The sequence below is a fragment of the Armigeres subalbatus genome, chromosome 1, assembly GCF_024139115.2.
Source record: "Armigeres subalbatus isolate Guangzhou_Male chromosome 1, GZ_Asu_2, whole genome shotgun sequence".
Classification (NCBI taxonomy): domain Eukaryota; kingdom Metazoa; phylum Arthropoda; class Insecta; order Diptera; family Culicidae; genus Armigeres; species Armigeres subalbatus.
This window is the reverse complement of record NC_085139.1, coordinates 174,187,256-174,206,371: the sequence shown is the minus strand read 5'-3', so window position 1 is coordinate 174,206,371 and position 19,116 is coordinate 174,187,256. Positions and strand designations below refer to the sequence as shown.

The 19,116-nt window shown below is 36.8% G+C and overlaps 1 protein-coding gene across 6 annotated transcripts in view; it reads left to right on the top strand.

Annotated features, from left to right (window-relative positions):
• The first annotated feature begins 16,094 nt into the window (after positions 1-16,094).
• LOC134208541 (uncharacterized) overlaps positions 16,095-19,116 on the top strand; it is a 44,426-nt gene continuing 41,404 nt past the window's right edge. For all 6 annotated transcript variants that reach the window (XM_062684406.1, XM_062684404.1, XM_062684403.1 and 3 more), the window contains exon 1: positions 16,095-16,257. In XM_062684406.1, the coding sequence (XP_062540390.1) occupies positions 16,246-16,257 (12 nt within the window). In that variant the 5' untranslated portion in view covers positions 16,095-16,245. The remainder of the gene's footprint in view (positions 16,258-19,116) is intronic.

Sequence of the window (19,116 nt, the reverse complement as noted above, 5' to 3'; positions counted from 1 at the left end):
CTTTCAGCGAGAGATTAGGTCTGCATTCGAAAATTAGCCTCGGGGGCATATGATTAAACAGGTTTTAAATTATCCCCACCAAATTTCCTTTCTGATAGAATGTTCATTTTCAGATTTTTCGCTTTGAATATGATAAATATAACGCGCTGCATTTCGTAACGCGACACCATCGCTGAATTGCACTTTTTCTCAATTTAAAATGCAAGTACGTTTTTTAGCTCTGGTATACGGTTTGGAGTCTCGATTTATTCTAAGCATTTCTCGTATATATCAACAGAAATGAGGCTGTGAATTAAAATCGCGGGAAAAACGGAATTTATAATGAAAATAACTGAATTGATATGGACACCGCCGCGTTACGCTGATCGACAAACAGTGTTCTGCAAATGGTGTCGCGTTACGCAAACGTGTTTATCATTGATAGAATACGTATTTTCAGCCGATTTTGATGCGACATGTGGTATTCAACACAGGATATTATCACATTATCTATTGTTGAATGTAGTTCGAGTTGGTGATCACGATCTGGAGTTTCAGTTATTAAAGTTTGAGGGACTAATCGGCACAAATTTAGAACTGAACCAATTCCATTCATATCACATATCTAGTTTTAGAAACGAAATAAATGGTAATGGGTTTTCCTATTTTTATATTAGTCACACCCAAGTATGATCCGGATCGGTTTTTAAGTACGTGGTCAGACGATCGATCCTCCTAGAAGTGAGTTTATTTACACTGAAAAGTTCTATATTGCCTTTTTTCTACGTTAACCATTTAGAAAGGTGACGATGACCCAAGAAGCTCACCAATGTTGAAGAGGAATATTTCTGTCGTTTTTAACTCTACGTTTCTACTGCAGCGTGGTCTGTTTTCAACTTTTTATTTATTTCTGAAAAGATTACGTTTCATGTCTCAACCAATGTTTATCACAAAAAAGTATGAGCCGTGCCCTGAGTGCACTACTTTTAACTACATTTTAAATCTTTACGCTCTCATCAACACTACTCAGAAAATAATTACTAAATTTTGAAAATAGTGTTTATGACCTGGTGTAGAAAAAATGTCTTATTATCATTCATTCAGGTCAAAGCGAAGTTCATTCGGATGTCTGATATAACATGTCTTTATTATCCAGCCCAAGGCTGGTTCATCTCGATTAACATAACATGGAAATCAATAAATTTTCAATTTATCACTCAGCCACTCTCTGTTAACCTTTTTCGATAGGCCCTTATTCTTGCAGTGTCCAGTCAACACAAAATCGTATATGATGCAACATAAGATGCTAAAGTGGAGGCGATACATATTGTATGAGGAAGCACCTATATGGCCTCCACCTTAGCATCTTATGTGACATCATATACGATCTTTTGTTGACTGGGTGGTTTCGTGAAGTTTTTTGCCTGATGCTATTCATTACATTTTCCACTGCCGGTGACCAACACACTTAAATTATTTCACCGATATTGACTGTGAAAATCTCTGTTAAAGTTCTTAAGCTGAAAGCAGCTTCTTTTTGCGCTATAATAATCAAACATTTTTACAGCTGGGATATCAGCAAAAAATTACGGACCAAGACTCGGCTGAGACGATCCGATAAAAAATGCCGAGCTAGTGAGTGCGAACGATATGAAAAATAACTAAAATATTAGAAATCATCAAATAAAATGGAGAAAAAAACCACGAGTCTTTCGGTTCCTCAAAGTTAAAAATATGTTTAAGAATCAAGATAAAACTTGTATGAAAAACATAATTGCGGCTCCGTAACGCTTCACGTCAAATGAGCCTTTCAAACAAACGAATCATTGAAAAAAAATATTCATACTTGGCATCCACAAACAAGTTTGACGGTTCGTGATATGGTAGAAGAAAACCGTGTTCGAGAGCAAACTGTTCGTTACGTTTACTCATATGAGTGCATTGCGTGGAAAAGAGAGAAGTTTAAAAAAGCCTCACAATTTATTCGAATAAAATAACTCAGTTTCACGTGACTTATTAATGGGCGACCCCAATGAGTCCTACACAACACCAAACCTTCGTAATTTCCCACCACTCCGTAACATTTTTGTATGGTAAACCATTTTTTGTAGTATAGACAGTTCCCAAATGACACACACCGCTACACCCCCAATTTAATTACGCTATTCATGTACAAGCCCTCATTTACTTAGAAAAAACTTTTTCTAAATCTCTGAGCCAATGTGATACTGTATCAATAAACCGAAAGCTGTTCATCCCTTATTTCAGAAGCACATCCAATTCGCGTAACGCGACGCCATATTTTTGTACCTAGTGTAACTTCATGAAAAATGCTCCGATTTTGGATCTTAATACACGAAAAGAAAGCTCTTGACGAATACTAAGAGAATCTGAAATATAAATTTTCTAATGTTTGTACTTTTTGTATAGCATCAATTATACCACTATTTTCGTAACGCGACACCATTTCAATGTCACTGTTTTTAAAGTACAAATATTTCATGAAAACTAAAATTTTTGAAGCAATACAATGTGCACACAAAAAGGTCATTAAAAACTGTATTTATTTACGTATTCGCCAATACATTTGCACCCAAATAGGTACGATGGAGCACATTTGTAAAAAATTGATTACGGAGTATTTTTTTCATACTAAAAGTATCCTACTTTGATTGGCTATAGTAGAAAAATTGGCAGTAGAAAAAATGTTTTTCTTGTAATTCAATATGTATGTTTTCGTGTCCTATAGATATTGGATCCTTATTTTCAGTTCGAAATTTTGGTCCCTTGGTGTAGAAGTGCGTGGATTGTGTCATATGCGGCTTTGAAGTCGATGAATAGATGATGTGTGGGCACGTTGTATTCTCGGCATTTCTGCAGCACTTGGCGAATGGCGAACACCTGGTCCGTGGTGGAGCGTTCGCCCATAAAACACGCCTGGTACTGCCCCACGAACTCCCTTGCAGTTGGTGCTAGTCGACGGCATAAAATTTGGGAGAGTACCTTGTAGGCGGCGTTCAGCAATGTGATTGCGCGGTAGTTGCTACAATCCAGCTTATCACCTTTTTTGTAGATGGGACACACGACACCTTCCATCCACTCCTGCGGAAAAACTTCCTCCTCCCAAATCTTGGTAATGACCCAGTGCAGCGCTCTAGCCAGTGCCTCACCACCGTGTTTAAATAGCTCTCCTGGTAGTTGGTCAACCCCAGGGGCTTTGTTGTTCTTCAGCGGGCCAATCTCCTCCTGGATTTCCTGGAGATTCTGAGCCGGTAAGATTATGTCCTGCGCGCGTTCTCCCAGGTCCATCACCATACCGCCATCTTCGTCTGCCACATCGCCATTCAGGTGTTCTTCGTAGTGCTGCCGCCACCTTTGGATCACCTCACGCTCGTTCGTAAGAAGGTTCCCGTTTATGTCCTTACATATATCAGGCTGTGGCACGTGGCCCTTACGTGAACGGTTTAACTTCTCATAGAACTTTCGTGTGTTATTAGCGCGGTACAGTTGCTCCGTCTCTTCACGGTCTCGATCTTCCTGCTGGCGCTTTTTTTCTTCGGAAAATCGAGTTTTGTCTGTTCCGCGCCTGTTTATATCGTGCCTCGTTCGCCCTCGTACGGTGTTGCAGCAATCTCGTCCATGCTGCATTCTTCTCTTCCACTAACTGCTCACATTCGCCGTCATACCAGTCGTTTCTCTGATCCGGGGGCACCGTGCCAAGTTCAGCGGTTGCGGTGCTACCAATGGCGGATCGAATATCTCTCCAGCCATCTTCAAGAGACGCTGCGCCTAGCTGCTCTTCCGTTGGAAGTGCCACTTCCATCTGCTGCGCGTATTCTTGGGCTAGTCTACCGTCTTGGAGCCGCCCAATGTTAAGCCGCGGCATCCGACTTCAACGCGTGTTGTACACCGTCGAGAGTTTTGAGCGCAGGCATACTGCAACGAGGTAGTGGTCGGATTCAATATTCGCACTGCGGTAAGTGCGGACGTTCGTGATGTCAGAGAAGAATTTACCGTCGATCAAAACGTGTTCGATTTGGTTTTCCGTTTCTTGGTTAGGTGATCTCCATGTGGCCTTGTGGTACGGACGGTACGTGGAGGAGGCGAATGAACTACGAGTTGCATGAGCTGCTGGGAGAACCATCCATCGTTCACACCGCGAAAATCGGACGACTGCGGTGGGCCGGGCACGTAGCCAGAATGTCGGACAGCAACCCGGTGCAAATGGTTTCCGACAACGATCTGACGGGCACAAGAAGGCGAGGTGCGCAGTGGGCAAAGTGGATCGATCTGGTGGAAGAAGACTTGCGAACCCTCCGTAAACTGCGTGGTTGGCGACGTGTAGCCATGGACCGAGCCGAATGGAGTAAGAGTCTTCTTATGTACTGCACAGATCACTTCAGCCATAGTCTGAATAAATAAATAATACAAACATGAATTTGATAGTGTTTGTAAACTAAAGTTTTATATGGGAATTTGTTGGGCAGTTCATAAATGCGCGTTGTTGTTGAGAAGTTACACAGATGTCTATTATGTAGGAAAAGTCTATCCCATGGGATCCAGAAGCGAATCGTTCCTGTAATTGAGTATATGGAAGTGGATATTCGGTTTGTTAAAAAAAAATCCCATGCCAATATTTCTTTGATATTGTCAGATATCTGCCAATGTGCACTAAGGGTCCGTTCACAAATTAGTGGGAGAAAGGGAGTCAAACCGAGCGTGACGATCCATATAAATAAATTAAATCTCTCGTACAAAAAGTAAATCTCCCCTAACGCCTATAAAAACGTATACATTTTTTTGCACAAAAAAAAAACGTGTTAGCGTTGAATAACGTTATTATTGACAAATCATTTTAAAATATTTCTCAGACCAGTAATCGAGGATATTTTTTATCAAAATGAGGGCACGAATTGATAAAAATATTATTTTGTGTTCTTTCACGAGCAAAGTAGATATCACAAAAAAAATGTTTACATAACAATAACGATTCATTAAAAAATCCGCGGAAAAAATAAATCAAAAATTACGCTTCGTTCGTCAAATTGCGAATCAAATGGGATCTTAATTTCGTATCGTTTCGATGTTACAGAAATCATTCATATTTCGTTTCGAACCTACATGGACAATTCAAATTTCGTTTATGATAGGACGTTACTTTTCCTTAACTTTGTGGGCCGTGTAATACTTCAATAGGGTTCACTACTGCTTAAAAACTAGCTATTCTTGCTAAACTTCGTTTGAAAAAAGCTTTAATTTGATTTACATTAACAAGGTGTAGCACGTATTTCCGTCACAGCGATTGCTTTTCCGGCAAACTTCTGATCAATTCCCAGAGCGATTTTCACTCAATCTCTCAACATCTTACTCTCATTCTCTCTCGGGACAGTATACTATAGAAAATGCGACGTAATCAAAAATATGCACGTTCCACGACACATTGAGAAGATATATTCACTCATCCAAATTCTTTCCAAACACTTAAGAACAATTTTTTTTTCACTTTTTGAAATCGAGATAATTTATTGTGTGGTTATTTACAGCTTCAAGCAATGATTGTATCGAGCACTGTGACTATTTTCAGGTAGGTGTTTTTCTGATGATACCGTTTTGCAAAAGTGGAAAGAATCCCTCCGTCTCAATGGTATTGCAACGAAGAGCGGATTTTCTATGTTTGAATTTGAAATTAGGAGTAAAATAAATGGTTGAACAATATTGACCATTGTGCGAGATAAATGGGAGAGTTTTTTTTTTTAAATTATCAATCATAAACCTATGGCTTCCAAACAGTATAAATCTTTAATTTTATGTGCAGTGAGCCGGGAATCGGGCCCATAGGCCCAAGTAATGATTTACCCTACCTTGTATACGAGAAAGGCAAAAAACAAAATTGTTTACATAAAAAATGATTAATTAAAAATTACGCGGATGAAGAAAATAAAATTTCATTTCGCTTCGCCAAATTTCGAATCAAATAGGACCATAGATTCGTATCGTTTCGTTATTACAAAAATCATTTATGTTTTGTTTCGTTTCAAACCAACATGGTCAATTCAAATTTCGTTTCGTTTCGCCAGGAAAAAGTGTGTCATCGCATACCCTTAATATACACAGCACATGTTTGAATTGGAAAAATAAATATAAAATTTGCTAGAAAGTACCCACGTATCTTGGTGAGACTAGACTCGAATCCGCAATAGATCCACAATCTAGATAGGAGTGATAACCTGTGAAAAGCGAGACCACTAATTCTTCTATAACATTTAATTTGGGCCAAACGCAAACAAAGCCTTTTTTTACGACTCTGAGCCCATGATGGCTCGGTCAGGTCCCCCGTAATGCTGGGTAGACACCATTTCGTGGTGCATTACGGAATAAGATTTACCACACTGTGCTCTAGTTCTTACTATTCTTGTTAATACTTATGAGTGGTGGTCGGAAGAGGATGAGCGGCTATAATTTGCACCTTTTGGAGTCAATGGAGTCAATGGAGTATATTAAAAAAAACGTAATTCAATCTTAGGCTGGTTTCGAAGCCGACGACATGAATCTCCAAGCTCCAGAGCGCTCATTAATTAGGAAAGAAGGGGATACGAATTTGGTGGATCTGCTGAACCCTCTAACTGATGAGAGCTCTGTGTAAAGGTGAGATTCTGAAATGCAAAACGTAATGAAATCAGATATCTGTACAAAAACGAATTCGGAATTCAGTTCATCGCGAACCAAAAAAAATCAACACAACTAGCAAAAAGATCAAGGCTTCCGCTTCCGTTCGTCGTGGACATTTGCCAAAAGCTGTGGAAATATAATTAAATTTTTTCATTTTTTTTTCGAATGATAAATCTTTGTCTATAGTCGTAATCAGTCCAACATCGAAATACAATTAGCTACCAGAACGATAGCGACACAAATTTCATGTTAACACGAAACATGTTAAGATTTCTCTCATGATCAATGGAGCTGGTGGCAACATTGTTGAATGGGCAAATGAACAATTTCGCTCAAAGACGAAGACACGTAACATGTGCTCAATTCGGACGTCAGAAACGCATATGTATGCTCTATATTTATGCAGTGTCTGAAAACTACGGTTCGCTCACCTTGGGAAAACCCGGAATGCGCTTTGCACTGGCACACTCAAGCGTGTGGACGCACCACTGATGTGTAAACAATACTCAATCATTTAAACACTTAATGATCATGTGTATCGAACGATAAAAATATGCAACGCGTTCGATATTTGTCTGCGAGCTTGATAAAAATGACAACAATTATTGGGCAAGCACGAACAATCGGATACATATTGCAAACATTAGTATTAGATTGCTTGAATAAAGAAGTGGAGTTCTGTTTTTGTTGGTTTTCGCAGCATCAGCCAAGTATTGTGTAACCACGAGAGAAATAATCTTAGCAGCACTTCAAATTCAACTTTCCAAATAATCGTGAAAAATCAACTCCTCATGGTGAATCTTCCGATGCACGAATGACGGTTCAATCTCTAGACCTCGAAGAGAGCAGGAAAAAATGCTTCTCTTTCGCCAAACCCTTCCAACAACTTTTTTCGCTATTCGGCTATGGGTGATTTTTTTCCTGTTTTCATGCATAAATCTGAATCCAATCGAGATTAGCTCTTATATTTTGCTTCGTTTCTATACGGCATTTGCTTACTGTTGATTCAAAAACATGCACATGGAGAGGAATTCGAAAAAATCCATGGTCAAATAAATATATTCTTCGAATAACTTCGAAATGTTAATTATGTATTATTTTGTTCATTATTAGAATATGAGTATGAAATGTTATTTGTAGTTCAAGGTTTCGGTTCTTATCTTTTGAACTACTGTATTAGTTTGTGTTGACATATAAGTATGTAACGTTGGATCGAACATCACAAATATATCCCACTATTTGATTTGCTATTTGATATCCCACTGTTTGATTTGATATCAGATGCAGTGGGCAGGGAATTTAAGCAATCACGCACCGTTACCTATGGTGCAGCCAGCGAGAAAGTGTGAAGGAGAAAGATCTTCAAAACACGTGTGGTCAAGATTATAAAATTGCTCGGCCGGCACGATGCCGCTTTTGAACGCCTAACTTGACCGGAGCACCTTTATACGGTTGTGGGCAAGCAGTGGTATGAGCATACTGTCTGCCAGTTAAATAAGCCTTTTTGGAGCACATTCGTATAGTAGAATAGGAGCACTAGATATGGGGCTGAACGCTATAATCGGCCATGCATAGCTAATTTGATAGTAATCATCTCGGTGGATATTTACTTGTAATTGAATAGGAAACTTAATCAAACTATAAAACTATAATCTACATTCGATGAATGAGAATATGTTCACACAAAAATAGATTAAATGCAGAGGCTTGCTCGATTGATGATAAGTGTGTTGATTTATGAAAATGTTTGCCATATTTTCGAAGATTATTCTTGTTCATTGAAGGAGGTGACAGGCATAAAATAATAATCATAAATATCACTCTCATGGGGCATTACATTCACTTTCAATGCATGGATCTTGTTGAGATGTTCAACAACTCACATCACATCGTGCATTGCAGACACCTGCTATTCATATGTTATTTCGTTAGATCTAAGATCGCTTGTTAGATTAGCGTATTTTTTAAACTTTATTATGATGATTTTGAATTCTATGCGAAAAGTTCATCTCCTGGATTAGTGAGTATTTATCAAGATTGGATTTGGATTGGATTTGGATTGGATTTGGATTGGATTTGGATTGGATTTGGATTGGATTTGGATTGGATTTGGATTGGATTTGGATTGGATTTGGATTGGATTTGGATTGGTTTGGATTGGTTTGGATTGGTTTGGATTGGTTGGATTGGTTTGGATTGGTTTGGGTTGAATTTGGATTCGATTTGGATTGGTTTGGATTGGTTTGGATTGGTTTGGATTGGTTGGATTTGGATTGGTTTGGTTTGGTTTGGATTGGTTGCATTTGGTTGCATTTGGTTTGGTTTGGTTGGATTTGGATAAGATTTGGATTATATTTGGATTGGATTTGAATTCGATTTGGATTCGATTTGGATTGTATTTGGATTAAATTTGGATTGGATTTGGATTTAATATGGATTGGATATGGATTGGATTTGGGTTGGATTTGGATTGGATTTTAATTGGATTTGGATTGGATTTAGATTGGATTTGGATTGGATTTGGATTGGATTTGGATTGGATTTGTATTGGATTTGGATTTGGATTGGATTTGGATTGGATTTGGATTGGATTTAGATTGGATTGGATTGGTTTGGATTGGTTTGGTTGGTTTGGATTGGTTGGATTGGTTTGGTTGGTTTGGATTGGTTTGGATTGGTTTGGTTGGTTTGGATTGGTTTGGATTGGTTTGGATTGAATTTGGATTGGTTTGGATTGGTTTGGATTGGTTTGGATTGGTTTGGATTGGTTGGATTGGTTTTAATTGGTTTGTATTAGATTTGGATTGGTTTGGATTTGGTTGGTTTGGATTGGTTTGGATTCGATTTGGATTGGTTTGGATTGTGTTTTGTTTGTATTTGGATTGGATTTGGATTGCATTTGAATTGGTTTGATTGGATTTTGATTGGTTTTAATTGGTTTGGATTGGTTTGGATTGGATTTGGATAGGATTTGGATTGGTTTGGATTGGTTTGGATTGTGTTTGGATTGGTTGGATTGGATTGGATTGGTTCGGATTGGTTTGGATTGGTTGGTTTGTATTGGTTTGAATTGGTTTGAATTGGTTTGGATTGGTTTGATTCAATTTTGGATTGGTTTGGATTGGTTGGATTGGTTTGGATTGGTTTGGTTGGTTTGGATTGGTTTGGTTGGTTTGAATTGGATTTGGATTGGATTTTGATTCAATTTTGGATTCAATTTGGATTGGATTTGGATTGGATTTGGATTGGATTGGATTTGTATTGGACTTAATTGGATTTCGATTGGATTTTGATTGGATTTGGATTGGATTTGGATTGGATTTGGATTGGATTGGATTTGTATTTGATTTGGGGTGAATTTGGTTTGGATTTGGGTTGGATTTGGATATGGATTGGGTTTGTTTTGGATTGAACTGGATTTGGATTGCATTTGGATTGGATCTGGATTGGATTTGGATTGGATTTGGATTGGATTTGGATTGGATTTGGATTGGATTTGGATTGGATTTGGATTGGATTTGGATTGGATTTGGATTGGATTGGATTGGTTTGGATTGGTTGGATTGGTTTGGATTGGTTTGGATTGGTTTGGATTGGTTTGGATTGGTTTGGATTGGGTTTGGATTGGTTTGGATTGGTTTTGTTGGTTTGGATTGGTTTGGATTGGATTGGTTTGGTTGGTTGGTTTGGATTGGTTTGGTTGGTTTGGATGGATTGGATTGGATTTGGATTGGTTTGGATTGGTTTGGATTGGATTGGTTTGGATTGGTTTGGATTGGTTTGGATTGGTTTGGATTGGTTTGGATTGGTTTGGATTGGTTTGGATTGGTTTGGATTGGTTTGGATTGGTTTGGATTGGTTTGGTTGGTTTGGATTGGTTTGGATTGGTTTGGATTGGTTTGGATTGGTTTGGATTGGTTTGGATTGGTTTGGATTGGTTTGGATTGGTTGGATTGGTTTGGATTGGTTTGGATTGGTTTGGATTGGTTTGGATTGGTTTGATTGGTTTGGTTGGTTTGGATTGGATTTGGATTGGTTTGGATTGGATTTGGATTGGTTTGGATTGGTTTGGTTGGTTTGGATTGGTTTGGTTGGTTTGGTTGGTTTGGATTGGTTTGGATTGGTTTGGATTGGTTTGGATTGGTTTGGTTGGTTTGGATTGGTTTGGATTGGTTTGGATTGGTTTGGATTGGTTTGGTTGGTTTGGATTGGTTTGGATTGGTTTGGATTGGTTTGGATTGGTTTGGATTGGTTTGGATTGGTTTGGATTGGTTGGATTGGTTTGGATTGGTTCTGGATTGGTTTGGATTGGTTTGGATTGGTTGGATTGGTTTGGTTGGTTTGGATTGTGTTTGGATTGGTTTGGATTAGTTTGGATTGGTTTGGATTGGTTTGGATTGGTTTGGATGTGGTTTGGATGTGGATTGGATTTGGATTGGATTTGGATTGGATTTGGATTGGATTTGAATTGGATTTGGATTGGATTTGGATTGGATTTGGATTGGATTTGGATTGGATTTGGATTGGATTTGGATTGGATTGGATTTGTATTTGATTTGGGGTGAATTTGGTTTGGATTTGGATATGGATTGGATTTGTTTTGGAGTGAACTGGATTTTGATTGGATTTGGATTGGATTTGTATTGGATTGGATTGGATTTGGATTTGGATTGGATTTGGATTGGAATTGGATTGGATTTTGATTGCCATTGGATTGGATTTGGATTGGATTTGAATTGGATTTGGTTTTGGATTGGATTTGGATTAGATTTGGATTGGGTTTGAATAAGATTTGAATTAGATTTGGATTATATTTGGATTGGATTTGGATTCAGTTTGCCTTCCGATTCAGTTTGGATTGGATTGTATTGGGTAGGGTGCCAATTGAACGTGTGGGAAAAAAATTGTCATAGATTTTCATAAAATGACATTGCTCACAAGTTTCATTGCCCCAAAATATGACCCTTTGCAAAATTTGAGCTCAATCGGACAGGATTTACGAGTGCCTAAAATTCATCAAAGTTTTGAAATTTTTACCCATGAAAATTTTCCTTAAGGGGAGGCCGAAGGTAAAGCCGAAAATCGAATTTTTGTTTTTCATGCCAAATGCATGAAACGCCAAGATCTGATGTTATTAAAAAAAAAGATTGATAAAAATCGATTTTTTCTCATAGAACATTTTTGGGACTTTTTTCAGATAATGAAATTTTTTTCATTGAGTTTCGTTTTCGTAGCCTGCTGTGTTGAAAAAACCGACGTAGAAAATCGTGTTATTTAAAAAATCCGATATAATAAAATCCGTTAAAAGAAGTTCCACAATGACATGAATCGTGTTTCTACATTATCAGTTTTCTTGAGCTTCACACGTTGTGTTTTGAATTCATGCGGACCACGGAATAACAACCGCGTAAAAAAACCTTAGTGTAATAAACATTGCCTAGCAATCTGATAATTTTCTCCGTAAATCTGATCTCAAAAGTATTCAAAGTTACAAAAAATTCAAAATTTTTATAGCAAGATCATGTCCGATGGAGTTCAAATTTTGCATAGGGGCATATTTTAGGGCTTGGGAAATGTTTGCGTAACGTCCGGTTTTTAAATTCGATGAAAAATTGTTTTCGCCATGAGATTTGTTTTCAAAGTCCCAAAACAGTCGATTTTTTCAAAAAAAGTAATTCTCAAAGTTTCATACATTTTGAGTCCTTTGGCATCAGAAATCAAAAAAAAATTTCCCTCTCGCAAGAATTTTTTTTTGATTACTTTGGAGCAACCCTAAATCATGTCCGATTGAGCTCAAATTTTGCATAGGGGGATATTTTAGCTACGACAACGTTTGTGCATCGTCCGGTGTTAAAATTCGATAAATAAAAATTCCATCGATAAAAATTTGAAATCCCAAAAATGTTCTTTGAGAAAAACCCGATTTTTTTTTTGATAAAACGTCAGATCTCGACGTTTTATGTATTTTTAAGTCATTTGGCAACAAAAGTTCAAAGTTCAAAAGTTTTCCTTTGGCCCCCCCTTAAGGAAAATTTTCATGGATGAAAATTTCAAAACTTTGATGAATTTTAGGCACCCCTAAATCATGTCCGACTGAGCTCAAAGTTTGGGATAATGAAAGTTGTGAGCAATGTCGTTTTTTGAAATTCAAAAATGTAATTTTCATTGGCTCCCTAGTATTGGGTTTAAATTTGATTGGATTTGGATTGGATTGTATTGGATTTAAAGTTGATTGGATTTGGCATGAATTGAATTAACTATGGATTTGGATTAGTTTTGGATTAGATTTGGATTTAAGTGGAATTTGGATTTGATTGAATATGGCTTGGTTTGGATTTAGATTTTCCTTGAATTTTGATTGGATTTTGATTGCATTTGAATTTAATATGAATTGGGCTTGAATTGGATCTCAGTTAACACAAAATCGTATATGATGTAATATAAGATGCTGAAGTGGAGGCGATATACGCACATATTGTATGAAGAAGTACGTATATTGCCTCCACTTTTGCATCTTATGTGACATTATTTACGATTTTGCGTTGAATGGGATGCGGATTGGACTAATTGGTTTTGGTTTGGATTTGATTTTGATTTGGACTAATTTTAAACTTAATTTGGTTTGATTTTTCACTGAATTTTGATTGGGTTTGGCTGGGATTTTGAATGGGTTTTAATTAGCTCTGGATTAAATTGGGTTTGGATTTGATTTGGATTAGTTTTGAATTGGATTTGGATTGGATTAAATTGTTTATTTCATTTGAATTGGATTTGGATTTTTGTTTGATTTGAATTGGATTTGGATCGGATTTGGTATGAATTTGATTGGATTTGGATTGGAGTTTCTAGTTAGCCTTTCGAGCAAAAGCGTACATACTAAGTTTATCTTTTTCGAGCTCGGCAAAATTAGGTTCTGTTCAGTAAATTTTAGAACTGAACTTTAGCAACAAAATTCGTTTATTACTGATTTTCAGCAAAATATTTACCGTATCTCAGCAACCAAACGTTACTTTTCCTGAGATTTCGGCAAATAAACACCTCGGGAAAATAAACAAAAAATGCTGAGATCTCAACGAAATACAAATGAGTGTGTAAGATTGTTAATCCAGAAATGGTGAGTTCGATTCTCCGTCCGGCTTAGGATATTTTCCATCTTCACTGAAAGAGCTTAAATATTTGTCAAAGCTGTTGATTACTAACAGAGAAAATGCTAATAGAATACTAAGCAGCCCAAGTTCTAGTTGGAATGTAGTCATAAAAAAAGACGATTGGATTTGGATAAATTTTCAATTAAAATTAGACTGGATTTGAAATGGATTTTAATTGGTTTTGGATTCACTTTTTATTGAATTTGCATTGGGTTTTGAATTAAATTAAGGGTGGATAGGATTAGGATTGGATTGGTTATTGATTGGCATACGAAACTATCGATCGGTGTGGTGTGTAGTGTTTATCGGCTATGCAGTCTAACGACCAGCTAAAACGCTATATAAATGTCTCGAACTACAATCAAGTGTTTTATCTTTATCATTATAGATGGGGACTTCTGCACTTGTAGTAAGTTGTGTTACGATTATTTTCTTGATTTATAAGATTGTTCTGCCTTTCTTTTATCGTACATCATTTCAATTCAGATCGAACTCACATCCACAGTTAGCAAAGCAAGGTTCATAGCTCACGAGTTATGTCCAGGAATACCAAGAAAAATCCCAACCCACAAATTTTGTAAACCAAATCGGGAAATGCTTAAAATTCGCTCCAGCATGGTTTTGCTTTATACCCTCGGATCCTACTTTTTTTTTACTTTATTATCGTGATTTTTTATTATATTATAACGTCATCACGCAGGCCCTCAATTCTACTGCTTACCAAGGAATGACCCCTTATTGCGCCAAAATAGATCACTGGCTTTCACTTTTCAATAGATAGTACAAATGCTCGCATCAATTGACCAAAAATAGCTTGTATCACTGTTACGTTCGCTTGATACAGTAGGATGGCAGCTGTACACAAGTGAAAACATTCGACTGAGATGTACCTATAACAAATAGTTTGATAATTATCAACTCAACCTAAAGCGCAGCGAACCGAATGGGGAATAACAGTTGGTTGAACCATAACCACACATTAATGGACCTGCGATGACCGCTGCGTTTTAATTTTTATGATTTTTTTCATGTAATAGTTTAAGGCAATGTAATCTCTCAGTAGTACTGATTTATTTTCCAATTGGTTTATGTGCGACATCTAATCGTTGATACGAATATGCTTTATTATTTGGAAGAATATAACCTTTTTATTAATGTTATAATTCGGCAATGAATATTTATCGTATTTTTTCTGCTTGTCACTCCGGAAAATGTCCGGTGACATTGATGGAACAATCTGGTCACATAATCGCCACAATTGAAGGACCCATTCCGGCACAAGTTCATGAATCACGTGAAAGAAAAACAAAAGACGAGTAACACCTGTGGTGAGGTGAGAGTAGACGTACATCGGAAACATAAATCGTACTTAAAGAAGAGGAAATAAGATGTTCAAATCCATTGCACTGCGTGCTACTGTTCCTATTTGCATCATCTGATCGTGAAAAAAATAAAAAATAAAAACAATAAATTTCGAAAAAAAAATCACAAGAATGAGAAACAAATCAAATTCATTTTGATTGCTCTGCTTTTGATAGGATGAACATAGGGGCTATGAGATGAGCTCCGGGATCAATAACTTCATATTCCTGGAAGAGACCTCATCACAGGCCTTAAAACTAATAGAAGCAATATTACGTTGTCTATCTACAAACTGTCAATACCAACTTAATGCATCTCGTTGAATATTTATTTAAAGAGGAATGGTAACAAAAGGATTTTTTTTCAAAAATGTTTTGCTTTTATAGTTTTTATAGCTGCTTAGCTCAGTGTATAGAACACCCAGGGCCGGATTAAGCCGGAAGGGGGCCCCGGGGCCGAAAGTGTGTGGGGGCCCCAAAATGTACAAAAAAGCTAGGTACATAAGATTTGTGGGGGCCTAGCCCCCCTAGATCCGGTCCTGAGAACACCGATGAAGTAAACTTTTCCTCTAACTTAAGTGTATTTGAATTTCAATTTCAAACTTCAATATTTCCCATGGAATGGTATTCGAATTTGAGTTTCGTGGAAAACTTTCGAAAAGCTTGTGAAAATAAAAAAACTGATGTTGTTATGAAACTTTACCGATTAGAGTTATGTTTTTACCATTCACTTTCCGAATTTTACTTTCTATGAAGAGTTTACCCCACCGACTCGATCACATGGAGACTCTCACTCTCAATGGATGATAAAGTTTTTTTTTCGCGCCAAACCGATGGTCTGCAAAGCGTTTGCATCTTGGGGCCGAAGATGCAGCAACGAACGGTGGAAAACTATAAAAATGATTACCACGGCCAGGAAATGCTTAGTTACGGCGATGTTATCGTGCGGTTAAGCAGCGTGGTCTCAAAATATAGTGCAGCAAAAGCAGTTGGTGTGACGGTGAAATAGGCATTTGGTGGCGAAAATCTCTGCAGGGATTGTACCAGTTGCGTCAGATTGCAGGAGGAAACTACTGAAAACTACAGAAATGCTACGTTTGGTATGTGGAAGAACTTCAAAAATATGGGACTGTTCTTAAAATGTGTTAAATGAACTGTCATGATTTGTATCCTGAAAGTGTTGATTCATGGTAACAAAGTTTGTTACATTTATAAAAGTGATATCAGTATTCATGCAATGAAGAACTATGAATTATGTCTAATGTGTAAATGTTGACTGAGAAAACTAAACTCCAATGGACTATAACTGAGTTGTGGACAACATGAACCTTTTTTCTGGGACTATCAGCACGTGTGCAATCAGAGACTCATCACTTAGACAGTTGTATTATGAAGATAATTTCCAGACTGAATAAACGTTCAAAGAAAAGAAAAAAAAACACACATCTGGAGTGAAATTTTGGTCAACGATGAAGCAACTTTTTATGAAACTGTGATAAATAAATATTATTTATAGCGGGGTGTATCCAAAAGAAGTATCGATGTGATGAACAGCAATAAAATGAAGAAAAAGTCAAAAAAATGACCGCATATATGAATCTCGAAGACAACCCGCCTAAAAATAAAAGTGTGAAGTGAAGTAGAAGAACAATACAAATAAGTAACAAACGATTACTTAGAATTACTAACCCGAAAAAAGGCTAGTTTAATTCTCTCCCATCGAACGTCGGAAAGAACTTTGAAGCATCTTTCACAGAAAATATCGAGGATCTTTCTTTGGCGTAATTTCGAAAAAAAAAACTTCTACAGCAGCAACATCGCACACAGTCAGTTTTTTTTAAATTAGTTTTATGGTTATATCGAAGCTTCACTTCATCCCATAGCTCCTATTTCCATCCCATCAAAAACAAAGCAATAAAAAGGAATTTGGTTTGTTTTATTATTTTTGTGATTTTTTCACCAGTGAGCACGCGTGTTACCAAAAAGAAGCGACGAGATTGGTGATGTATTTCTTTATTTTGCGATGAGATGAATATATGTTCAGTAAGATTGAAAATGGAACAGTTCCCCTATTTTATTTCTAATTTGTTACTACTTTATGTGACGAAATATTTGCATTACTTTTTTTTCTGTACCGAAATAACGGAGCTTTACATCGGTCCTTTTGGAAAATTTTTGTGTAATAATGAATTTATAAGAAGAATTTTTAGTGAAGGAATTTAGACGGCTTTTCAAACAACATATTGTTAATATTGAAAGCAATTTCTTGCGGGCTTTATTTGCAGACTGGATTTTTTTTAAATCAAAAGAAAAATACTTGGATGAATTGACAAACATTAGAAATAGCTCCTTAACTGGCTGTAAAAAGTACAACACTCTTTGACCACTTTATAGCAAAAAAAAAAGTTTTTGTTAGGGACATAGTTGGAAGAGAATCACGATGGCAGCCAGTATGGCACCCGTGCACCAACGGGTCTACCTTCTCTCACCAAAATTCCAATGCCACGAATAGCACTTAATACTTCCTGTCATAATGAATATATTTCTTCATTGGATCTTATGTACTTTGGCTCAAACATTGAGATAAATCAGCAGTTTTGTGCCAATTTAATATCCCTGCATTATCACCGCAATTTACTTCTTCTCACATCGTGATTAAACACAAGTTTTCAAACACTTTTCCACACTTAGGGGAAGTGGTTCGGTTGTGAGCACCCCAACGTATCTCTTGACAGAAAGCAGTTACTGTCATTCTGACATCTGTCATTTATTTGCTATCGAAACACGATGTTTTGTGCAGAATACCAAACTAGATGGACGGACACCTCTACTTTGAATTATGAACAAATCAATTTTTTTCTACATAAAAATCAACACGAAAATTTTGTTTGACCTTTTTCAAAGTGTCATAAAGTGGTGTAATTGAATTGAAAAAGTGAGTTCTAATGCTTGTTCATACGGTAAACTTAGTCTATTTTGTGTTTCAATTGCCATCAAAATTTCAGCTCGAATTATTTTTCATCACTTTCCTGAAACGCTCGTGGGCACCTTTTTTGGTTCGATTATGAGCACCCTTTTTTTATTGACAAATCGTTCAATCTCACTGAGGTTATCAACAAACGAATCAACAAACTTATTTTACTGCCGTTTTTATGCACTTTCTTCGAATTATTTATTCATAGTTTATTGGAATAACAAGTTTTATTTCCTTTTTGTTTTTTTTTGCGTATCTAACCATTGTATATGCACTTTTCGGAGCTAAGCGTTGACCGATTTACACACATCAAGTTGCATTTGACGGGGAATTCAGTCTTATTGTTGCCATTGAAAACTTGACCTTTTAGACATTGCCTTCTGAAGTAGTTGACAAATTATCGTTTATTTTCATAGGGGCTCCTCATTGAGAAGAAAAACGCGAAATTAAAAAAAATACATTTTTTTGCCTGCGATGTATATAAATGAATGCAATATATGTAAATTGATGGAAAATATTGAATCCAACTACCTAAAGTGCTATTTTGGACCTTTCTCATCACTTATGCTTTCGTTACCTTTTTCAATGCATGAGAAAGGCAAAAAACTGCTAGGTGGATTAATCTAGTTTTTTTTTTATTGTTTCATGACAATTAAAACTAATAAAATACTATTTTTCTTTGAAATTGGATGGATTTCATTTGTTATTTTTCTTTATTAGCCAGATTTTCAAGGGTGCCCACAATCAAACCACAACGAATGTAAAATGTCCAAAAATGCCCAATTTGCGAAATTGTCAATAAAATGACGAAATCAAACTAATTTCTTCCCTAGTAGTAAGGTTATACGTCTAGCTTTCCATTGGTATAAAAATGTAGACATAATACCAACTAGAACCAAAGTTATGGACAACATTCAAAAGGGTGCCCACAATCGAACCTCCTCCCCTAATATTAATCGCGACTTTTGCCCGGATACTTAAAAAA